This window comes from Scomber scombrus, chromosome 16 (assembly GCF_963691925.1).
Source record: "Scomber scombrus chromosome 16, fScoSco1.1, whole genome shotgun sequence".
NCBI lineage: Eukaryota > Metazoa > Chordata > Actinopteri > Scombriformes > Scombridae > Scomber > Scomber scombrus.
Window position 1 is genome coordinate 1,462,826 of NC_084985.1, and position 21,489 is coordinate 1,484,314.

The 21,489-nt window shown below is 39.8% G+C and overlaps 8 gene segments (V, D, J or C); 5 read left to right on the forward strand and 3 right to left on the reverse strand.

Annotated features, from left to right (window-relative positions):
* The first annotated feature begins 230 nt into the window (after positions 1-230).
* LOC133996265 (immunoglobulin kappa variable 2-28-like) lies at positions 231-821 on the forward strand. The segment is given in 2 exon segments: positions 231-282; positions 499-821. Coding segments are annotated over 2 exon segments (375 nt in total).
* A 3,495-nt stretch (positions 822-4,316) lies between these two features.
* Positions 4,317-6,028, reverse strand: LOC133996296 (Ig kappa-b4 chain C region-like; the record flags this gene model as incomplete). The annotated part of the segment is given in 2 exon segments: positions 4,317-4,809; positions 5,989-6,028. Coding segments are annotated over 2 exon segments (372 nt in total), but the record flags the coding sequence as incomplete, so codon positions are not given.
* Positions 6,029-6,528: 500 nt separating this feature from the next.
* LOC133996791 (immunoglobulin kappa variable 4-1-like) lies at positions 6,529-7,068 on the forward strand. The segment is given in 2 exon segments: positions 6,529-6,617; positions 6,725-7,068. Coding segments are annotated over 2 exon segments (396 nt in total).
* Positions 7,069-9,181: 2,113 nt separating this feature from the next.
* Positions 9,182-10,882, reverse strand: LOC133996291 (Ig kappa-b4 chain C region-like; the record flags this gene model as incomplete). The annotated part of the segment is given in 2 exon segments: positions 9,182-9,661; positions 10,843-10,882. Coding segments are annotated over 2 exon segments (375 nt in total), but the record flags the coding sequence as incomplete, so codon positions are not given.
* Positions 10,883-11,381: 499 nt separating this feature from the next.
* Positions 11,382-11,900, forward strand: LOC133996792 (Ig kappa chain V region 3547-like). The segment is given in 2 exon segments: positions 11,382-11,470; positions 11,578-11,900. Coding segments are annotated over 2 exon segments (375 nt in total).
* Positions 11,901-15,175: 3,275 nt separating this feature from the next.
* Positions 15,176-15,757, forward strand: LOC133996266 (immunoglobulin kappa variable 2D-29-like). The segment is given in 2 exon segments: positions 15,176-15,227; positions 15,444-15,757. Coding segments are annotated over 2 exon segments (366 nt in total).
* A 1,435-nt stretch (positions 15,758-17,192) lies between these two features.
* LOC133996793 (Ig kappa-b4 chain C region-like) lies at positions 17,193-18,882 on the reverse strand. The segment is given in 3 exon segments: positions 17,193-17,675; positions 18,557-18,588; positions 18,842-18,882. Coding segments are annotated over 3 exon segments (408 nt in total).
* Positions 18,883-19,096: 214 nt separating this feature from the next.
* LOC133996794 (Ig kappa chain V-III region MOPC 63-like) lies at positions 19,097-21,207 on the forward strand. The segment is given in 3 exon segments: positions 19,097-19,185; positions 19,293-19,611; positions 20,937-21,207. Coding segments are annotated over 3 exon segments (642 nt in total).
* Positions 21,208-21,489: the final 282 nt, after the last annotated feature.

Below are 21,489 nucleotides of genomic sequence, written 5' to 3' on the forward strand. Positions count from 1 at the left end.
CATGTCTACATTATTTATAGTCATGTAATAATCTGAGGTATCAGCTACAAATGACAGTGAGTTATCCCAGCAGTGAGGAGGAAACAGCATGATATGTTGAGGACAGCTACAGTTGACTGACTCTGTGTGTTTGCATATCTGTCCTGCCTCTCTGCTCCCAGCCGTTAAGAGGCCAGTGTTGATCAGTGGCTGTCCAGACCTTTCAGAGCCACTGACACGCCGCCAGCACAATGATGATGTCACTGACTCTACTGCTGGGCACCCTGGGGCTCCTTGTTCAGGGTGAGACTCTCTGCTGAAAACTTGGCTTCAGGATGCAACCAGGTTCACCACAATGATGTTCTGCTGTGATGGAGAAACACTGAAACAAGCAGCATTTACCTTCTTCCATCTATTCTCCATGTTAAAGAAATGATACTCTTCTGTTTTCATGTTGATCATCTTTCTCCAAGCTGGATTTGTCTCAATAAGCCTTCTCCTCTTTTTCATGTTTTCCAGGTTCATCAGGACAAATCATCCTGACTCAGTCTCCTGGATCTCACTCTGCTGCTCCAGGACAGACTGCCTCCATCACATGTAAAACCAGTTCAACTGTTAGAGCTAGTTCGGGTACTAACTGGCTCCACTGGTACCTTCAGAAATCAGGAAAAGTTCCTAAACTCCTGATTTATACAGCTACAGCCCGTCAGTCTGGAGTTTCAAATCGTTTTAGTGGAAGTGGATCAGGCACTGACTTCATTCTGACCATCAGTGGAGTTCAGGCTGAAGATTCAGGAGTTTACTACTGTCAGCATAGTTACGGCACACCGTTCACACAGTGATACAACGTCGTACAAAAACCTCCCTCAGCTGGAGAGGAACTGATCTGACTCAACAGCTGCACTCAGACCAAAACAAGAGGTTTGACATAAAATACATCACTTATTACAGCAATAACTCTATAATTATACTTTTAGTTATTTAAAGTAAGTATAATTCTGTAGATTATTTAGTTGATACAGTGTCAGAACAGGATCACTGTGTTAGAGTGAGTCTCACTCAGAGTCAGAATCAAACACAGCTGAAGAATTTAATGTTTAATCTTCATAAAATGGTAGTGTAATAAAAGTTCAATCATAAATTATAAGACAACATTTTCACATTTGTTTCATTATGTTTATTTTAAATTCCTATATTTTGCTTATTTCCTGCCTGAAACTCACTATTTAACTTTTAAGCATATTATACCCTTTCTTCAAGATAAATTAACACTTTCCATTAGAATAATATTGATATCATCTTCATTATTTAGTCACATGGAGAATATTTAAGTCCAACATACTGAACAAAACCAAAACTCAATATGAGTTTCAGAGAAGTCAGATCAATTCAGGATGTATTTCATTGATATTTAAATATTTCTTTGTTCCAGCATATTGACTGTGGTCACTGCTCTCTACAGTCACAGTTTCAAAGATTTGCTGTGAATATCATTCATTCAGCATTAATGAAGAAGTATATTGTTGTCAGTGTTTAAGTCTATTCAGCTGCTCCTCCTCCACCCTCTCAAAGCTAAACTGGGTAAACTGGTTCTGTCATTTCCTGGGGACGCCCCCATATCAACCATTTGTGAGGAGATGGAGAAGAGTTCAATCATTTTATTCCACTGTGAATGTTGCCTGAACCACCCTGTATGTTCTGAAATCCCCTTTTACAGCTTTATCTTCCAAATACATTCATATGACTTTAAAAGCAGATATTTTACCTGGATATAGCTTTAATAGTAATAACAATAATAATGATCTTTATTTATAGAGCACTTTTCAAAACAGTGTTAAAAAGGGCTTTAAAAGGCAGCAGAAATCGTGCATGTACAGGTTAAAACTGTGCCATAAAACAAGCATAAAAACATAAAAACAGGAGATTAAAAAAGAAGATAATACTCGAATAAAATCAGGAAAGTCTCTCCAATAAAAGTATGTTTTAAGAAGAGGTTTAAAAGACATTACAGACTCAGCTGACCTGATCTCATCGGGGCCCTGACTGCAAACGCCCTCTCCCCTTTAGTGTTCAGCCGGGCCTCTGGAACAGACAGTAGACCTCTGCCTGAAGATCTCAAGGTACGGACTGGTGCATAGGGTATTAAAAGGTCAGAGATGTAGCAGGGGGCAAGACCATGAAGAGCTTTACAAGTAATTAATGAAATTGTATAATCTATCCTAAAACATACTGGGAACCAGTGTAAAGATGTTAATACAGGCTAAATATGATCCTGCCTCTTAGTTGTGGTTAAAAGCCTGGCAGCTGAATTCTGTACAGTCTGGAGTCGATTGGCTCAGTTGCAATAATCTAGACGTGATGAGATAAAAGCTTGTAAAATAGTCTGAGTGTCATTAAAAGTTAAAATTAGTCTAATTTTAGCAATGTTTCTAAGATGGTAAAAACACGATTGTATAAGCTTTGTGGTGTGCTGCTCAAAGTTTTGGTATCAAACCACACACCAAGATTTTCTGCAACAGTCTTGATGTTTTTTGAAAGGTCACCAGCAGATGGCAGGATTTGTTCTCTCACATGTGGGACCCGATGACAATGATCTCTGTCTTATCTGAGTTCAGTTGTAGGAAATTGTTTGCCATCCAAATGTTTCAGGTCATTAAGGCAGTCAATAAGAGAACTCAGAGATCCAGGCTCAGTGGGTTTCACAGGTAGGTACAACTGTGTATCATCAGCATAACAATGAAAAGAAACACCATGCTTCTCAATGATCTGTCCAAGAGGGAGCATGTATAATGAGAATAAGTAAATCATATCATTAAGAGAGTAGATTTTATTATACTTTTTTAAAATTTTAAATGACTTAGTTGTATGAAATTATATTACTCATTATGATTATGTACATTTTGTTCATTTTCTATTGATGAATGTTGAATCTTTTTATACACCACACATCATACAACTACAATACAATAAAACTATTTATTTTGTCCACAGTAAACATGAATTAATCTCTCCATTCAAATGAATTAGCTCAGTTAACTGGCAAAACAGACAGACAGGAATTAGCCAATCGCAACAAAGTAGCTCAGTTTCTGCCCAGCGACAGGTTGCTAAGGGTGGCTAGGGATCTAGGGTTGCTACGGCGATGTGTGAGAATCTGCTTGGAAAAAATTCTCAAAATGCCACAGAATTTGGCTTCTGACAAGGTCCCGAACAATTGCAAACTGTGAGAAAACTGTAACTCCTGTTCAAAAACCGAAAACACTGTGAGAGAAACAGAAGCCGGCAGATTCTGATACTGTTTATTTTATTCAGATATTCTTTAAAATGAGCGAGTAAGCTCAGTGCAAAGACAGAGTGAGATTATTTTGAAGAAAAAAAAGACTATTACATAAGGGTCAATGGGGAGCGAGACAGGTATTGCTGCCGGTCTCGGCCCCCCCCGTTTAAATTTTGTGCAGACCCCGCCTGTCAACATCACATTTTATGAATCCCAACACCTATGTCCATATTTTGAGAAAAAATTATTTGTCTCTTTTTGACGGTTTGGCCGTGAGCTCGAGTTAAATATAAAAATTAAAGTTATTTTTTACTGCTTCTCACACTCAAGCTAACTGACGCTTCCGCTCTAACTTTGAAGAAAAAGTGATTTCCACTCCTCGTTTGACTGCTTATAGTTTGAAAAGTTTACATGTTATGTAAAAACAGTTTGGTGGTGTGGAGAGAGCAGAAGTTTTCCTCCGTTTTAAAGGTTGAATCACATTTCTACGTGCAGGTATGAGAGAGCTAGGTGACTTCGAAAAAAGGTGAAATTTAATGTGTGTTAAACATTTGAGCCCCCTCTAAAAACAGTATGCTGATGTGTCAATATTTCACAGGTCACAACCAAAGATCACATTCATTTCATGTGATTGTATGCTGATGATATTATGCTTTTTATTTCTAAAGCTACAACAGTTTAACACGTTCAGATATATTCAGAAGGTTTTACTTTTCTCAGAATGTCAAAACAACAAATTAAATAAAAACATGTTAAAACTGATTTAGAATTGGAATATTTAGAAGAAGCAGATCACCCTCATGTCACTTTAGAAATCTGTAATATGAACTGAAACACGCTCAAGTCTGAAATACGTCTTTTATTGTTTGAATTTCAGAATACTGGTATATAGACAAACAGCAGACAGATGTGAAGGACACCATGTGTTACCCGACTGCCTGGTATGTCCATTTATATTGAGGAGAGATCAGTTTTTGTACATTTAATGGAAACACTGCTATCATTAAGAGTGATTAATATGATCATTATAATAATAATAAAGCTGCAAATATCATTGATTTGATGAACATGTCTTTATTTTCTTGAAACATTAAAATCAAAAAGCAAGAAACATCATTACTGCAACATTTAAAGAGACAGAGGGAGAAAAAACAGAGTTGCAGAGATCAGAGTGAGAGCAGTAGCAGAGTTAAACCAGTAGCAGAGTCCCAGTGAGTCAGGTCAGGACTGGGAACACTGGTCTCTCCTCAGTGTCTCTGAGAGTGGAGACTGGGAGCCCTGGGTGGCCTCACAGGTCACAGAGCCCACCTTCCTCCACTGGTCTGCAGTGAGCCTCAGGGTGCTGCTCCAGCTGTAGTGGCCGTCCTGCTGCAGCACCCCGGGGCTCCTGCTCTGCTCCCAGCTGCTGCTGCTGCTGCTGCTGCCGTCCACCTTCCAGGCCAGACTCCAGTCTGAGGGGAAACCCTTGTTGGCCAGACACGTGAGCGTGGCCTTCCCCTGCTGCAGCTCCTGGCTGGAGGGGGGCAGCACCGTCAGGGTGGGACGGACATCACCTAGGAGACACCAATCACATTAGAGGACAGGGACCACACAGCTGTCAAACACCAGACACTTGGACACCTTTACTTTGTGAGAGTGGATTTTCCCCTTTAAGGAGTTTGTGTCAGATGCTTTTTCTGCTCCACCAGTCACTCACTCACACATTGTTTCACTTCCCTTTAAGAAACCTCTCATGCAGATCAGCACAGAAAGAATCATCGTACAGTTTGACCTGAAATGTATCAAACTACACTGCAAATAAAACAACAAGATTTCATCACTTTCTCATCAAAATCATGAAAAATGTTAACAAAGCATTACATTACAACACTCACTGGAAACATCACCAAACACAGAAGATGAACTGACCACCAGCTGATTTCAAACATCACTTAGCAAACTGTTCAAATGACTTCAAACTACATTTGAAACAATACAGAGATCAGAAATTTGGCACATTTTCAAACACCCATTGTTATCATCACTCTGCTTCATTTCATTTGAACACATTATATTCCAATCAATGGTAAAAAACTGAATCTAAAAATTAAAAATGATTGTTAGAAAATCACTTTAAAATGCATCTAAATCTTCATCTTTTCTACATGTCAAGTTATTAAATTTCAGTCTGACAGGAATGTGTAAAGAACAGTTTAGTGAAGCTGCTCTGAGTTATCCTCCATGGTAAAGAAGGAGAAATACAACATGAATACTAAAAGCGCCGAAATAAAAATGATATATTTATCTACTGTAAACATTCAAAAGCTTAATTCAAAACACTATTTTACAATATTGTATTTATCATTTGAGCAGAAACTTACTTCCAACATCCAGTCTGGTTCCTCCACCGAACGTGTACCACAGTGATACAAACTCATTGAGCCGTCGTACAAAAACCTCTCACTGTAGAGAGACACGGCTCTCTGACTTTGAACCCTGAACTAAAACTACAAGCTCTAAAAATGTAGCTTTACTGTCAAAGTTGTTAAATTAATGATTTATCGTCTAAATTAATGTTTTATTTTCTTTACAGCAAGTTTCTGAGTTTTAAATGCAAAAGTGGTCTTTGTCTCTAAGTGCAAATTATGTATAAAAAACAGTTTATGAAAGTGGACGCAAAAAAACTGTCTAATATAAAAGAAAACAATTAAATAATCTGTTGAAATGTTAAATATTTTAAACATTTGACTTACTTCCAACATCCAGTCTGGTTCCTCCACCGAACGTGTACCACAGTGATACAAACTCATTGAGCCGTCGTACAAAAACCTCTCACTGTAGAGAGACACGGCTCTCTGACTTTGACACAAACAAACTCACTAAAATTAGACTCTTGTTTGTCACATTTTTAACGTAATTTCACAACTGACAACAACACAGTGATACGCATTTCATATATATGTAATGTTATTTAACATGAGTTAATTTTTATTGAATTCATATTAAGTGTTTGTGGTAATACATTTAAATAGAACAAATTACATTCTGCTGTCAATACACATGAATCCCAAATCACCTTAAAATGATCACTGACACATTATGAATCAATACTCTGATAAGTTGATTGATCCATTGATTAAACAGCATCATCACAGTAATCCAAGTCCCTGTTGGAGTCAGTCAGAGCATTTCCATAGAGAGCCACTTTGCATCAGCAGCACCATGCTCCAGTGCTCTGGGAGAGTTTATAGTCCTGAGAGTTGAACACTGGATGACTGACAGCTGTCCTTCATGACAACAGAAGCCACAGAAATCCTCCTCATCAAAAACATGACTTTGATCTCCGTCCTCATCTGGACTCTCCTCTGCTGCTGCTTCACAGGTAAAGTCCAGAGAATCAAACTCCTCTCCTCTATGAGCATCCGTCCCTCTGAAATGAAGCCCACAAAACCATGATGCTGCTTTATGTTTTTGTCTCTGTATCCTCAGAGTCCAGAGGCCAGGTCACAGTGACTCAGTCTGCATCAGTGACATCTGAACTGGGACGATCTGCAACCATCAGCTGTAAGACCAGTCAGAATGTTTATACTGGCTATTGGTCTTCTAGACACCACCACTATTTAGCCTGGTACCAACACAGAGCTGGAGAAGCTCCTAAACGTCTCATTTATCTTGCTGCCACTCGAGCATCAGGGATTCCAGGTCGTTTTTCAGGGCGTGGATCAAACTCTGACTTCACTCTGACCATCAGTGGAGTTCAGGCTGAAGATGCAGCAGTTTATTACTGTCAGAGTCTCCACTATCCTAACAGTCAGTGGGTGTTCACACAGTGAAAAAGCGTCGTACAAAAACCTCCCTCAGTCAGACTGAACAGAAACTGAACTGACTTCTGCAGCTGGAAGCTACTGCAGAGACTGATACAGTTCACTGAACACACACACACACACACACACACACACACACACACACACACACACACACACACACACACACTAACTCTACACACACACACACACACACACACACACACACACACACACACACACACACACACACACACACACACACACACACACACACACACTGAACTTTCAGATTACACCTTTAAACTATTAAATCTGTAGGAATAGAGAATAATTAGTAGGGTTACTGTGGCATCTTGCACTCCCCTATTGGCCCTATAGGCAAACTGAAAATGATCTAAAAGGGGTTCCACTTAGCCAAAAGCTCTACTTTAATACGTTTCTCAAAAGATTTAGCAACAAGGGAGGTCAGGGCAACAGGTCTCAGGTCATTAAGGGTTTTGGTTTTGACTGACCTTATTAACAGGCACTACTACAGACTGCTTCCATAACAACGGCACTCTCTGCAGGAACAGTGACAGACAGAATATACAGTAAAAAATTGGGCCTAATTGTTCTGCACACACTTTCATTGTGCGGCCACTAATATTGTCTGGGCCAGGGCTTTTCTAGGGTCGGCAGTTACTAAAACACCTAATGACACTCTGCTCATTAAAGCAAGGGATAAATGGAGGAGATGCCAGAAGACTCTTCTTGAGTTCAGAATGTTTGTCGCTGAAATCATGTGTATTCCATCAGGATAGCCTACTCCTTTCATGAACCTTGCCCCCAGCAATGGTCTTCATACTGTCCCAAGCAGAGCCCAGGTTGTTCATCCTGAGCTGTGATTCTAATTTGTCTTTATATTTAATTTTACCTGCCCTAATTTATCTTTTAATGTCCTTCTGAAGGTTGTGCAACACCTGCAAGTTACCTGCCTTAAAAGCTATTTTCTTTTCATACAGAAGACTCTTAAGGGACTTAGAGACCCATGGTTTACTATTTGGATATACCTTAAAAACCTTAGTTGGAACAACAGTGTCCTCACAGTATGAGACCCAGCTACTAATAACATCAGTCAGTTCATCAATATCAGAGCAAGAGTCCTTAAACATGTTCCAGTCTGTGGAATCCAGGAAGCCCTGAAGATACAAGCAAGCCTCCTCTGACCAGTCTTTAGCATACAGTCTGTGATAATGATTTTAATTATGCAGCCCATACATCAATGGAGAGAGTAGACAGGAGTCCAGGATGTCTTGCATTGAAAAGGTTTATTTACTTGTACTGATCATTCGCTCATTTCTTCTTGTACATGTTATGTTCTGATGCTCCCTTCAATTCTGAAGTTTCTCTCCTCCGGGGATAGACTTTAAACCACACAGATAATGCCCAAGGTTGAGCCATGCCCAAATATGGGCAGATCCAACAAATCTACAATATACAGAATTTAGTCTACTGGTCTATAGACAAAAACATTGCTTAGACCTCACTCAGGACCTTTGCTCTAAATCCAACACGATATCAAACCTCTAACTCCAGTTACCTTTACCCCATTCAGGGAAAACAGTCAAACACATATCTGACCTCGGTTGCTATAGCAACAGTATCAGAATGCTTCCTGTTTTCCCCAAAAGGAGCAGACTTACTGCTTACCACTATCTCAAGGGGAGACAGTGTCTAAACCCAATATTTGGCGTGGCCTAGTTTGACCCAGTGCATATTAGTTATGGAGAATTCCCTAACAGTCAGTACCTTACCCCTCTTAAGGGCAGTGGACTATGAGGGGATGAGGTGCACACAGTTGTGATCTGAAGAGCCAAGAGGTGGGAGGGCGATGGATTTGAATGCATTTTTTACTGAGCAGTAGCACAGGTCTAGTGTTTTACTGCGTCTAGTGGAGCACTTTACATACTATTAATTATTTAATAAAACTATTAATTCTGATTAATTCTGTGACCCCGAGACAAACAAAGTCCATTTAATTGATCTTCTGTAAATAATAAAAAAGGGACTTATGATGTAAGTTATTATTGTAATAAGATGCATCGAGACAAATGATTTGATTAATATGTCTTTATTGTTTTAACATACAGAGAATATCAGAATTACTGCAAGCAAAAAAATAACACACTTGAGAAATGTGATGATTGTGAAGAGAGAAATAGACAGAAAGAGACAGAGAGAGTTAAAGACATCAGAGTGAGAGCAGTAGCAGAGTAAAACCAGTAGCAGAGTCCCAGTGAGTCAGGTCAGGACTGGGAACACTGGTCTCTCCTCAGTGTCTCTGAGAGTGGAGACTGGGAGCCCTGGGTGGCCTCACAGGTCACAGAGCCCACCTTCCTCCACTGGTCTGCAGTGAGCCTCAGGGTGCTGCTCCAGCTGTAGTGGCCGTCCTGCTGCAGCACCCCGGGGCTCCTGCTCTGCTCCCAGCTGCTGCTGCTGCTGCTGCTGCTGCCGTCCACCTTCCAGGCCAGACTCCAGTCTGAGGGGAAGCCCTTGTTGGCCAGACACGTGAGCGTGGCCTTCCCCTGCTGCAGCTCCTGGCTGGAGGGGGGCAGCACCGTCAGGGTGGGACGGACATCACCTAGGAGACACCAATCACATTAGAGGACAGGGACCACACAGCTGTCAAACACCAGACACTTGGACACCTTTACTGTGTGAGAGTGGATTTTCCCCTTTAAGGAGTTTGTGTCAGATGCTTTTTCTGCTCCACCAGTCACTCACTCACACATTGTTTCACTTCCTTTTAAGAAACCTCTCATGCAGATCAGCACAGAAAGAATCATCGTACAGTTTGACCTGAAATATATCAAACTACACTGCAAATAAAACAAGAAGATTTCACAACTTTCTCGTCAAAATCATGAAAAATGTTAACAAAGCATTACATTACAACACTCACTGGAAACATCACCAAACACAGAAGATGAACTGACCACCAGCTGATTTCAAACATCACTTAGCAAACTGTTCAAATGACTTCAAACTACATTTGAAACAATACAGAGATCAGAAATTCGGCACATTTTCAAACACCCATTGTTATCATCACTCTGCTTCATTTCATTTGAACACATTATATTCCAATCAATGGTAAAAAACTGAATCTTACAATTAAAAATGATTCTTAGAAAATCACTTTAAAATGCATCTAAATCTTCATCTTTTCTACATGTCAAGTTATTAAATTTCAGTATGACAGGAATGTGTAAAGAACCGTTTAGTGAAGCTGCTCTGAGTTATCCTCCATGGTAAAGAAGGAGAAATACAACATGAATACTAAAAGTGCAGAATAAAAATGATATATTTATCTACTGTAAGCATTCAAAAGCTTAATTGAAAACACTATTTTACAATATTGTATTTATCATTTGAGCAGAAACTTACTTCCAACATCCAGTCTGGTTCCTCCACCGAACGTGAACCACAGTGATACAAACTCATTGAGCCGTCGTACAAAAACCTCTCACTGTAGAGAGACACGGCTCTCTGACTTTGAACCCTGAACTAAAACTACAAGCTCTAAAAATGTAACTTTACTGTCAAAGTTGTTAAATTAATGATTTATCGTCTAAATTAATGTTTTATTTTCTTTACAGCAAGTTTCTGAGTTTTAAATGCAAAAGTGGTCTTTGTCTCTAAGTGCAAATTATGTATAAAAAACAGTTTGACATGAAAGTGGACGCAAAAAAACTGTCTAATATAAAGAAAAACAATTAAATGATCTGTTGAAATGATAAATATTTTAAACATTTGACTTACTTCCAACATCCAGTCTGGTTCCTCCACCGAACGTGTACCACAGTGATACAAACTCATTGAGCCGTCGTACAAAAACCTCTCACTGTAGAGAGACACGGCTCTCTGACTTTGACACAAACAAACTCACTAAAATTAGACTCTTGTTTGTCACATTTTTAACGTAATTTGACAACTGACAACAACACAGTTATACGCATTTCATATATATGTAATTTTATTTAACATATGTTAATTTTATTGAATTCATATTAAGTGTTTGTGGTAATACATTTAAATAGAACAAATTACATTCTGCTGTCAATACACATGAATCCCAAACCACCTTAAAATGATCACTGACACATTATGAATCAATACTCTGATAAGTTGATTGATCCATTGATTAAACAGCATCATCAGAGTAATCCAAGTCCCTGTTGGAGTCAGTCAGAGCATTTCCATAGAGAGCCACTTTGCATCAGCAGCACCATGCTCCAGTGCTCTGGGAGAGTTTATAGTCCTGAGAGTTGAACACTGGATGACTGACAGCTGTCCTTCATGACAACAGAAGCCACAGAAATCCTCCTCATCAAAAACATGACTTTGATCTCCGTCCTCATCTGGACTCTCCTCTGCTGCTGCTTCACAGGTAAAGTCCAGAGAATCAAACTCCTCTCCTCTATGAACATCCGTCCCTCTGAAATGAAGCCCACAAAACCATGATGCTGCTTTATGTTTTTGTCTCTGTATCCTCAGAGTCCAGTGGCCAGATCACAGTGACTCAGCCTGCAGCAGTGAGATCTGAACTGGGAGGATCTGCAACAATCAACTGTAAGACCAGTCAGAGTGTTTATAATACGTGGAATTTAGCCTGGTACCAACAGAGAGATGGAGAAGCTCCTAAATTATTAATTAAGGCAGCTGACGAGCGACTATCAGGGATTCCAGGTCGTTTTTCAGGCAGTGGAAGAAACTCTGACTTCACTCTGACCATCAGTGGAGTTCAGGCTGAAGATGCAGCAGTTTATTACTGTAAGAGTCTTCATGAAATCCACAGTCAGTATGTGTTCACACAGTGAAAAAGCGTCGTACAAAAACCTCCCTCAGTCAGACTGAACAAAAACTTAACTGACAGCTGCAGCTGGAAGCTACTGCAGAGACTGATACAGTTCACTGAACACACACACACACACACACACACACACACACACACACACACACACACACACACACACACACACACACACACACACACACACACACACACACACACACACACACACACACAATATATATAATGTTCATAGTGTCTCTATCAGTTTTCCTTTAACCTCAACAACCTGAAAGTTTCCTCAGATAAAGAGAACAGTTCCAGTGAAGAATCCCAGTCAGACCATTAAAACCACAGCAACATCTATCAGAGTCAGCTCCACTGATGTCCACACACACAACAAACTTACTATATATGAAACATGAATGTCCACAGATTGAACTGAAATCTCTAATTCAATGAATCTTTGCTCTGTGTAAACAAACAGCATCTTTAAAGAAGGTGTTCTACATTTCAATGACTACCATCTGCATTAAGCAGCCTGACAGCAGAAGGAATGAAGGAGTTACAGTAGAGGTTTGTTCTGCTAATGGGTTCATCATGGCGCTGGCCTGAGAGTATAACAAAGAATTCACTTCACAGTATCTGATCAGATTCATTAGTAATAGACAGTTTGGAAGTTAGATATAAAGTTAAAGCTGCATTTAAAAGTTTAGCTAGAAATGCACATATAATGTTATAAAGGCAGAATAATGAAGTTTGCTTTAATCAGTACAGCAAGAGAATATTAAAAAATTGGAAAGCTAATGTGTACGTACAGTTTGTTATTGATACTTATGCGTGTGTTGTGTACATAATTTCTTACATGTCGAAGGCAGAAAGGGAGATGGGATTGTTGCTCGCTAATGCCCAAAGAGAAGCATCAAAGGATGGGAGTGTTAGTGCTAAAGAGGCATTGAGAAGTCTAGACAGAGTTTATCTACATAACAGAGATGTGTGTGCTCAAATACTTGTTTTAGTTTTTTCATTTTTAAGCAGAAAACATTTTCAGTCTCTCCCTAACAATTTCAAACAGAAGGACATGTTAACTGCTTTAACATTAAAAATACAGTCATATAAAAGTCAGGATTCATTAAAGTGATATCAGATTAATAATTATCAATTTAACTTCTTTGAGGTGTTTTAGTTGAACTGTGTTAAAATGTATGATCCAAATGTTTTGCCTTGTAATTTTTTGCTGATTATTCATTAAACTGGAGCTTTGCAGCAGTGAAAATGATCAAATAACTTGATTTCACTGCCACCAAGACAGATTCATTTTGTAGCTGTTAGTGGAAATGTAAATATGTTTAATGCTTTCAGCTCTAAATTGAAACATTTTCTTGTAGAGTTTTACCTCCATGTTTCTTGTATGTTACCTCATATTGTCACATCTATATTTTGCCGGTCTAGTCGCTCTGCTACTCTGTACTTTTCCATTCAGCCCACCTCTGCTTCCCTCTGCCAGTCAGACACACCCACCTCATCAGTCTACTCTGTTCAGCTGGGCACTCAGGCACTCCACATCAGCAATCAAGCCATTATTTAAGCCTCTCCTGATCACTCAGTTATTTTAAGATTGACTCTCCAGCACTTTTCTTTGACCTATGTGTATTAAAAAATGTAATTTCAGCTTTCAGTTGCATAGCAGTTGTATCTCATATTGTAGTTGTAAACCTTTTCCTTCCCATAAACAAATATAATACACTGTGTCTGCTCTCTGACAGCTTCATTTAGGATTAATCAAACATTCATGAATGAATAATGGGGAATTTTGTGAACTGGTGTAAAGGGGTCAGAATATGAACAGTATGTGAGGGTTAAATAACAGAGTAATGAGAGTCTACATACAGTTAGGTGTGAGTGCACATATTCCTTGTGATATATTGTTAGATAACCCTAACGTAATTCTATTCTTTTGATATTCCATGAAGTTGTGTTTCTACTGTATGTTTGAATATTATATCAGCTGCTTTAACATCAACACTCTACTTCAGCTCACATTCCCCCACAGATTTTCCTTCCTGTCTTCTAACTGACTGTCTATCTGATTTAAAACGCTGGATGCACGAAAACTTCCTCAATCTAAACTCTGACAAAACAGAAGTACTTCTCATTGGCTCCAATTCCTCACTTCCAAAACTCTCCACTCTAACAACTGACAGTGTATCACTCACCTCTGCACCAGTAGTAAGGAATCTTAGCCGACTCTTTGACCCAGCTCTCACCTTTGATGCACATATTAAGTCCCTCACCAAGACACCTTTCTTTCACTTCTGTAACATCGCACGCCTCTGCCAATTCCTATCCAACTCTGATTCTCAAACTCTGGTTCAAGCCTTCATCATGTCACGTATTGATTATTGTAACTCCCTCTTCATTGGTCTCCCAGCAAAAACCATTCAAACACTTCAATACATTCAGAACTCAGCAGCCAGAATCCTCAAATCTGCCCCATCCTCTCCCAGCTGCTCTGGTTACCGGTCCTGTCCCCGATAACATTCAAAATCCTACTTCAAACATTTAAAGCCCTGCTTAACCTGGCTCCCCTCTATGTTAGTGAACGCCCCACTCCCTACTCTCCCTCTTGGTCTCTCAGGTCCTCAAACTGCAACCTCCTCACCGTCCCACGCACCAAACTGTCCACTTTGGGAGGCCGGTCCTTCAGTGCCACGGCCCACAAGCTTTAGAAGTCTCTCCTTCAATCTCTCCATGACTGCCCTTCCTTTTCTACATTCAAATCTGACTTCAAAACTTTTCTTTTCCATAAACATTTCTCTTCCTCTGCTTAGTTTTTTGGTTTCTGTATGTAAAGTGTCTTTGAGTCTGTAAAAGGCGCTGTATAACACAAATATTATTATTATTATTATTATTAAGAATAATCTCCCTGAATTATTCTCTAACAAATGTTTTATTGAGAGCAGCTACGATGTTTTGACATGACGTCTTCATCAGGTAATACTCAGCATTTGACCAACAAGGTCTGTATATAAACTCCACCTGATTCAACAAAACAAACCTTCAATATCATCAGCATGTCTACATTATTTATAGTCATGTAAAAATCTGAGGTATCGGCTACAAATGACAGTGAGTTATCCCAGCAGTGAGGAGGAAACAGCATGATATGTTGAGGACAGCTACAGTTGACTGACTCTGTGTGTTTGCATATCTGTCCTGCCTCTCTGCTCCCAGCCGTTAAGAGGCCAGTGTTGATCAGTGGCTGTCCAGACCTTTCAGAGCCACTGACACGCCGCCAGCACAATGATGATGTCACTGACTCTACTGCTGGGCACCCTGGGGCTCCTTGTTCAGGGTGAGACTCTCTGCTGAAAACTTGGCTTCAGGATGCAACCAGGTTCACCACAATGATGTTCTGCTGTGATGGAGAAACACTGAAACAAGCAGCATTTACCTTCTTCCATCTATTCTCCATGTTAAAGAAATGATACTCTTCTGTTTTCATGTTGATCATCTTTCTCCAAGCTGGATTTGTCTCAATAAGCCTTCTGCTCTTTTTCATGTTTTCCAGGTTCATCAGGACAAATCATCCTGACTCAATCTCCTGGATCTCACTCTGTTGCTCCAGGACAGACTGTCTCCATCAGATGTAAAACCAGTTCAAGGGTTAGTAGCTACCTCCACTGGTATCTTCAGAAATCTGGAGAAGCTCCTAAACTCCTGATTTATCAAACTGCAAACCGTCAGTCTGGAGTTTCAGATCGTTTTAGTGGAAGTGTGGTTACACGTTGGACTGACTTCACTCTGACCATCAGTGGAGTTCAGGCTGAAGATTCAGGAGTTTACTACTGTCAGCAGAGTGGCAGCTACCCGATCACACAGTGATACAATGTCGTACAAAAACCTCCCTCAGCTGGAGAGGAACTGATCTGACTCAACAGCTGCACTCAGACCAAAACAACAGAGGTTTGACATAAAAGACATCACTTATTACAACAATAACTCTATAATTATACTTTTAGTTATTTAAAGTAAGTATAATTTTTAAGATTATTTAGTTGATACAGTGTCAGAACAGGATCACTGTGTTAGAGTGAGTCTCACTCAGAGTCAGAGACAAATATCAGTAGACAAAGGTTAAGGCTGGCGCTGGTCAAAACAGAGACTCTTACTACACTTCTCCTGCTCTCTGTCAGGTTTTACATCCAGGCCCACCACACCTCAGCTTTCTGTACATTAGGGATGGGAAGATTGACCATATTCGTACCGATACACAGACATGCACGGGCACAATGTGAGTGCATCTGTAGAGCAGCTGTGAATAAATGTAATTTTGGGATGACATCGAGATGCATCGGTTTTTACATCCGTGTATAGATAAAATCCGATCCATTTAATTATTAGATGTTTTATGCCTTTATTTAGAAATACGACCCACACAATCATTTAATATTTCGGACTATTCCTCCTACGTTACCTTACGTTACAGAGCAGATGCTGAGCAGTATAGGTGAGGGCTGCATTACAACATACTCCTGCATGCGTTGAGGATGGTGGAGGCAGAACAAACACACACACACCAGCCAACTATAAATCTAAAGTTTGGAAACACTACTGGTTTTACAAGAGAGACGGACAATTTAGTATTCGCCGCCTCGTATCCAGATTCATCTCGAGTGAATAGCTCCAAGAGTGGTGAGCAAAGTCTTGAAACTAACAGTTCCACTTGTTCAAAGGCGATAACAGACGCTGGTCAGTAATAATAACAGTGAGACTCGTGTGTGTTTACAGCAGCATGGAAGCAGTTATGAAAGACACATTTGTGGAAGTTTAATTTAGTTTTTATTGTTCATTATATAGAAACTGCATTTTGTGGAGCCTATACCTGCTGCTGAAAGAGCACATCTGCTGCCTGGCAGTAGTTTTTCATATTGCACTATAACTCATTGTTGTTAATCTTGAGCATCCTTAATTGTGAGGCAGATGTTATAAAAGTGTACCGTACTGTCAATTTGAAAAAGAAAGAGAACACTTGTACAGTTCTTAGAAACAAGACCCGTTTGTAAAAGGTAATGCAAATGAGGACGTCCAATGTTTTATTGATACTTATGCGTGTGTTGTGTACATAATAATTTTCAGCATACTGGTATATAGACAACCAGCAGACAGATGTGAAGGACACCATGTGTTACCTGACTGCCTGGTATGTCCATTTATATTGAGGAGAGATCAGTTTTTGTACATTTAATGGAAACACTGCTATCATTAAGAGAGATTAATATGATCATTATAATAATAATAAAGCTGCAAATATCATTGATTTGATGAACACGTCTTTATTTTTCTTGAAATATTAAAATCAAAAAGCAAGAAACATCATTACTGCAACATTTAAAGAGACAGAGGGAGAAAAAAACTGAGTTGAAGAGATCAGAGTGAGAGCAGTAGCAGAGTCCCAGTGAGTCAGGTCAGGACTGGGAACACTGGTCTCTCCTCAGTGTCTCTGAGAGTGGAGACTGGGAGCCCTGGGTGGCCTCACAGGTCACAGAGCCCACCTTCCCCCACTGGTCTGCAGTGAGCCTCAGGGTGCTGCTCCAGCTGTAGTGGCCGTCCTGCTGCAGCACCCCGGGGCTCCTGCTCTGCTCCCAGCTGCTGCTGCTGCTGCTGCTGCCGTCCACCTTCCAGGCCAGACTCCAGTCTGAGGGGAAGCCCTTGTTGGCCAGACACGTGAGCGTGGCCTTCCCCTGCTGCAGTTCCTGGCTGGAGGGGGGCAGCACCGTCAGGGTGGGGGCGACTCGACCCACTGGAGGAGGAGACAGAGAGACAACATGAAGAAAGTTCATACAAAGAGAAAATAAACTCCACCCTGTTGGTAACAGCAGAGGAGGCTGCTGGTTCTGTTGCTCTTTCTCAGATTGGATCAAACTGCTCTTCGGTGTTTCACTTCCCTCTCTGAGCTCAGTAACCATGGCAACAGACATGCATCACTGATGAACCATGGCAACAGACAGGTTTCAGTACTAAAGATAAAAAGTTTCAAACTGAAAACTCCTACTTTAGTTTCAGTAACACACTTAAACATCAGAGTTAAACCATTTAATGTTATGTATTACAGAAAGAATTAAACACTTTTACTTGAGCATGTGTGAGTTTTAAATGAATTTTTTCTCCTCATTTACACATTTATCAATACTGAACCATCAACACAGACAGACTGCACTACTGGCACATATTTTAAGTGCTGGAAAATGAATCCTTCTAAATAAGCATGTGTTTAAATGACCTCAAGAGATATTATGGTATTCATTGTCTATGGTGAGAATAATAATTATCATTAAATTCATGAATCTGAGAGGAAGACTGAGTAAAACACATGAAATGCTTCCAGATAATAAGGACACAATTATGAGTCAAGTTATTGTCTTCAATAAGCAGCTGTACTTTTAAAGAACAATATAAATGATAAGAATGTAGAAACTGTCTATATTATAATTTCTGTGTAACTAAAGAGTTTTTTCATCTGATGTATTTGTATCTGTATCACAGTGAAGCCTGTAGTGATCACTGCAAACATATTACATTTATAAAACTACAATCCAAAATATTGAAGTAAAGCCTGAATTTATTGACTGAAAACATAATAAATGATGAATCTGAGATTATTTAGAAGTTAAATGTACTTACAGTTAACTTCCAGTCTGGTTCCTCCACCGAACGTGTACCACAGTGATACAAACTCATTGAGCCGTCGTACAAAAACCTCTCACTGTAGAGAGACACGGCTCTCTGACTTTGACACAAACAAACTCTACAAAAACAGTTCCTGCTTGAAAAAAAAACTATTAATTTTATATGATATCCAATTAAAAAGTGCCACAATTTTTAACCGTTAATCACATTTTTACATATATATTGTTACATTTGTTTGAAAGTAAAATTTAATATTAAATTAACAGACAGAAGATATACTGACTGAAAATCTGTCTGCAGTCATCAAAGTAAATGTACATAAAATGATCACTGACACATTATGAATCAATACTCTGATAAGTTGATTGATCCATTGATTAAACAGCATCATCAGAGTAATCCAAGTCCCTGTTGGAGTCAGTCAGAGCATTTCCATAGAGAGCCACTTTGCATCAGCAGCACCATGCTCCAGTGCTCTGGGAGAGTTTATAGTCCTGAGAGTTGAACACTGGATGACTGACAGCTGTCCTTCATGACAACAGAAGCCACAGAAATCCTCCTCATCAAAAACATGACTTTGATCTCCGTCCTCATCTGGACTCTCCTCTGCTGCTGCTTCACAGGTAAAGTCCAGAGAATCAAACTCCTCTCCTCTATGAACATCCGTCCCTCTGAAATGAAGCCCACAAAACCATGATGCTGCTTTATGTTTTTGTCTCTGTATCCTCAGAGTCCAGAGGCCAGATCACAGTGACTCAGTCTGCAGCAGTGAGATCTGAACTGGGAGGATCTGCAACCATCAACTGTAAGACCAGTCAGAGAGTTTATGGTGGGAGCTACCTATTCTGGTACCAACAGAAATATGGACAAGTTCCTAAGCTGCTCATTAAGTATGCTAATCAACGAGAATCAGGGATTCCAGATCGTTTTTCAGGCAGTGGATCACACTCTGACTTCACTCTGACCATCAGTCGAGTTCAGGCTGAAGATGCAGCAGTTTATTACTGTCAGAGTTATCATGAAATCAACAGTCAGCTTGTGTTCACACAGTGAAAAAGCGTCGTACAAAAACCTCCCTCAGTCAGACTGAACAGAAACTGAACTGACTGCTGCAGCTGGAAGCTACTGCAGAGACTGATACAGTTCACTGAACACACACACACACACACACACACACACACACACACACACACACACACACACACACACACACACACACACACACACACACACACACACACACACACACACACACACACACACACACACACACACACACACACACACACACACACACAGTCATCTATGGACATTAATATCTACATACTGAAGCAAAAAGAGGAATGAATTAGACGTCACCATGATCAGTCACAGGGAGAAACAAGACAGATTAAAATGTTTCTACTATAGTTGAAGATTTAATTTATGGTCTGTTCAAAATATTTCACATCAACAAAGGAAATATTCGTGGTTTCCATCTTGCAGCACGTGTTAGAAAATAAAAACAACTTTTATGACATTTTAAAACAATTTCCTCTAAAAGCAGCCTGAATATAATTGTTGACCTGTTAAAGTTTTAGTCAATGAGGAAGCTGCAGAATATGAACCTGTATCATCTGCTCAAAGACAAACCTTTTATTCATCATCAGCTGAAACACACTGACATCTATCAAACCTATTGTCATTTATTTTATTACATATCACAGTACAAAGTTCTCTGTGGACAAAGACCTTCAACATTAAACCTCAAGTCAAGTCAAACTTTATTTGTATGGAACATTTTAAACAATCACATTTGACCAAAGTGCTGAACAAGCTGAAAATATCAAAATAAATAAATATAAATCACATTAAACATATTTGATACCTAAATAGAGTTTTGAGATTACTGTTGACGTTGTAAGATAATTGCTTGATTACTTTACTTCAGTAACCATTAAAATAAGAGACTGAGAACAGAAGTCGTTGAACAGCCAACTGGGACTTTATTGAAGATGCGTTAAACACAGCAAACATCAACAAAGACTATTGAAAACAGCTCACGCCTCAGCCCCTCTCCAGACTAGTTATATTACTGGTTTGGCACATAGGCGTCATTTGGTATTCTGTGTGTGCCAGGTCAAGCCAATCTGTCGTATTCAGCCAAGATCTGGTTTCCTGGTAGCCTAACACTCTCTGTTAAAGATGACTTCCTAACCTCCTTTTAGGGATATGAATATTGCAAAAACTCCCTACACAGGCTTGTTTCGACATCCCCAACTGGTACATCTGTTGACCTTTTGTCTTACTTGTTGTTGTCTCCTTTTACTATGATGCACACATATCTGCCTCTACATAGTCCCTCCGCATACATATCTGCCTCTACATAATCTGCAACCATCAGCTGTAAGACCAGTCAGGATGTTCATAATCTTTTGAACACCATCCATTATTTGGCCTGGTACCAACATAGAGATGGAGAAGCTCCTAAACTTCTAATTTACTGGGCTACCTATGGAGAATCAGGGATTCCAGGTCGTTTTTCAGGCAGTGGATCAAACTCTGACTTCACTCTGACCATCAGTGGAGTTCAGGCTGAAGATGCAGCAGTTTATTACTGTCAGAGTTATCATAGCATCAACAGTCAGTGGGTGTTCACACAGTGAAAAAGCGTCGTACAAAAACCTCCCTCAGTCAGACTGAACCGAAACTGAACTGACTGCTGCAGCTGGAAGCTACTGCAGAGACTGATACAGTTCACTGAACACACACACACACACACACACACACACACACACACACACACACACACACACACACACACACACGATTCACTTAGAACACTATATATACACACACAATAACAAATGTGAATCTATTATGACAATAAATAAACACAGTCACAACTTTGTTCTGATGACCTGAAAGAAACTGAAGGAAACTATTTA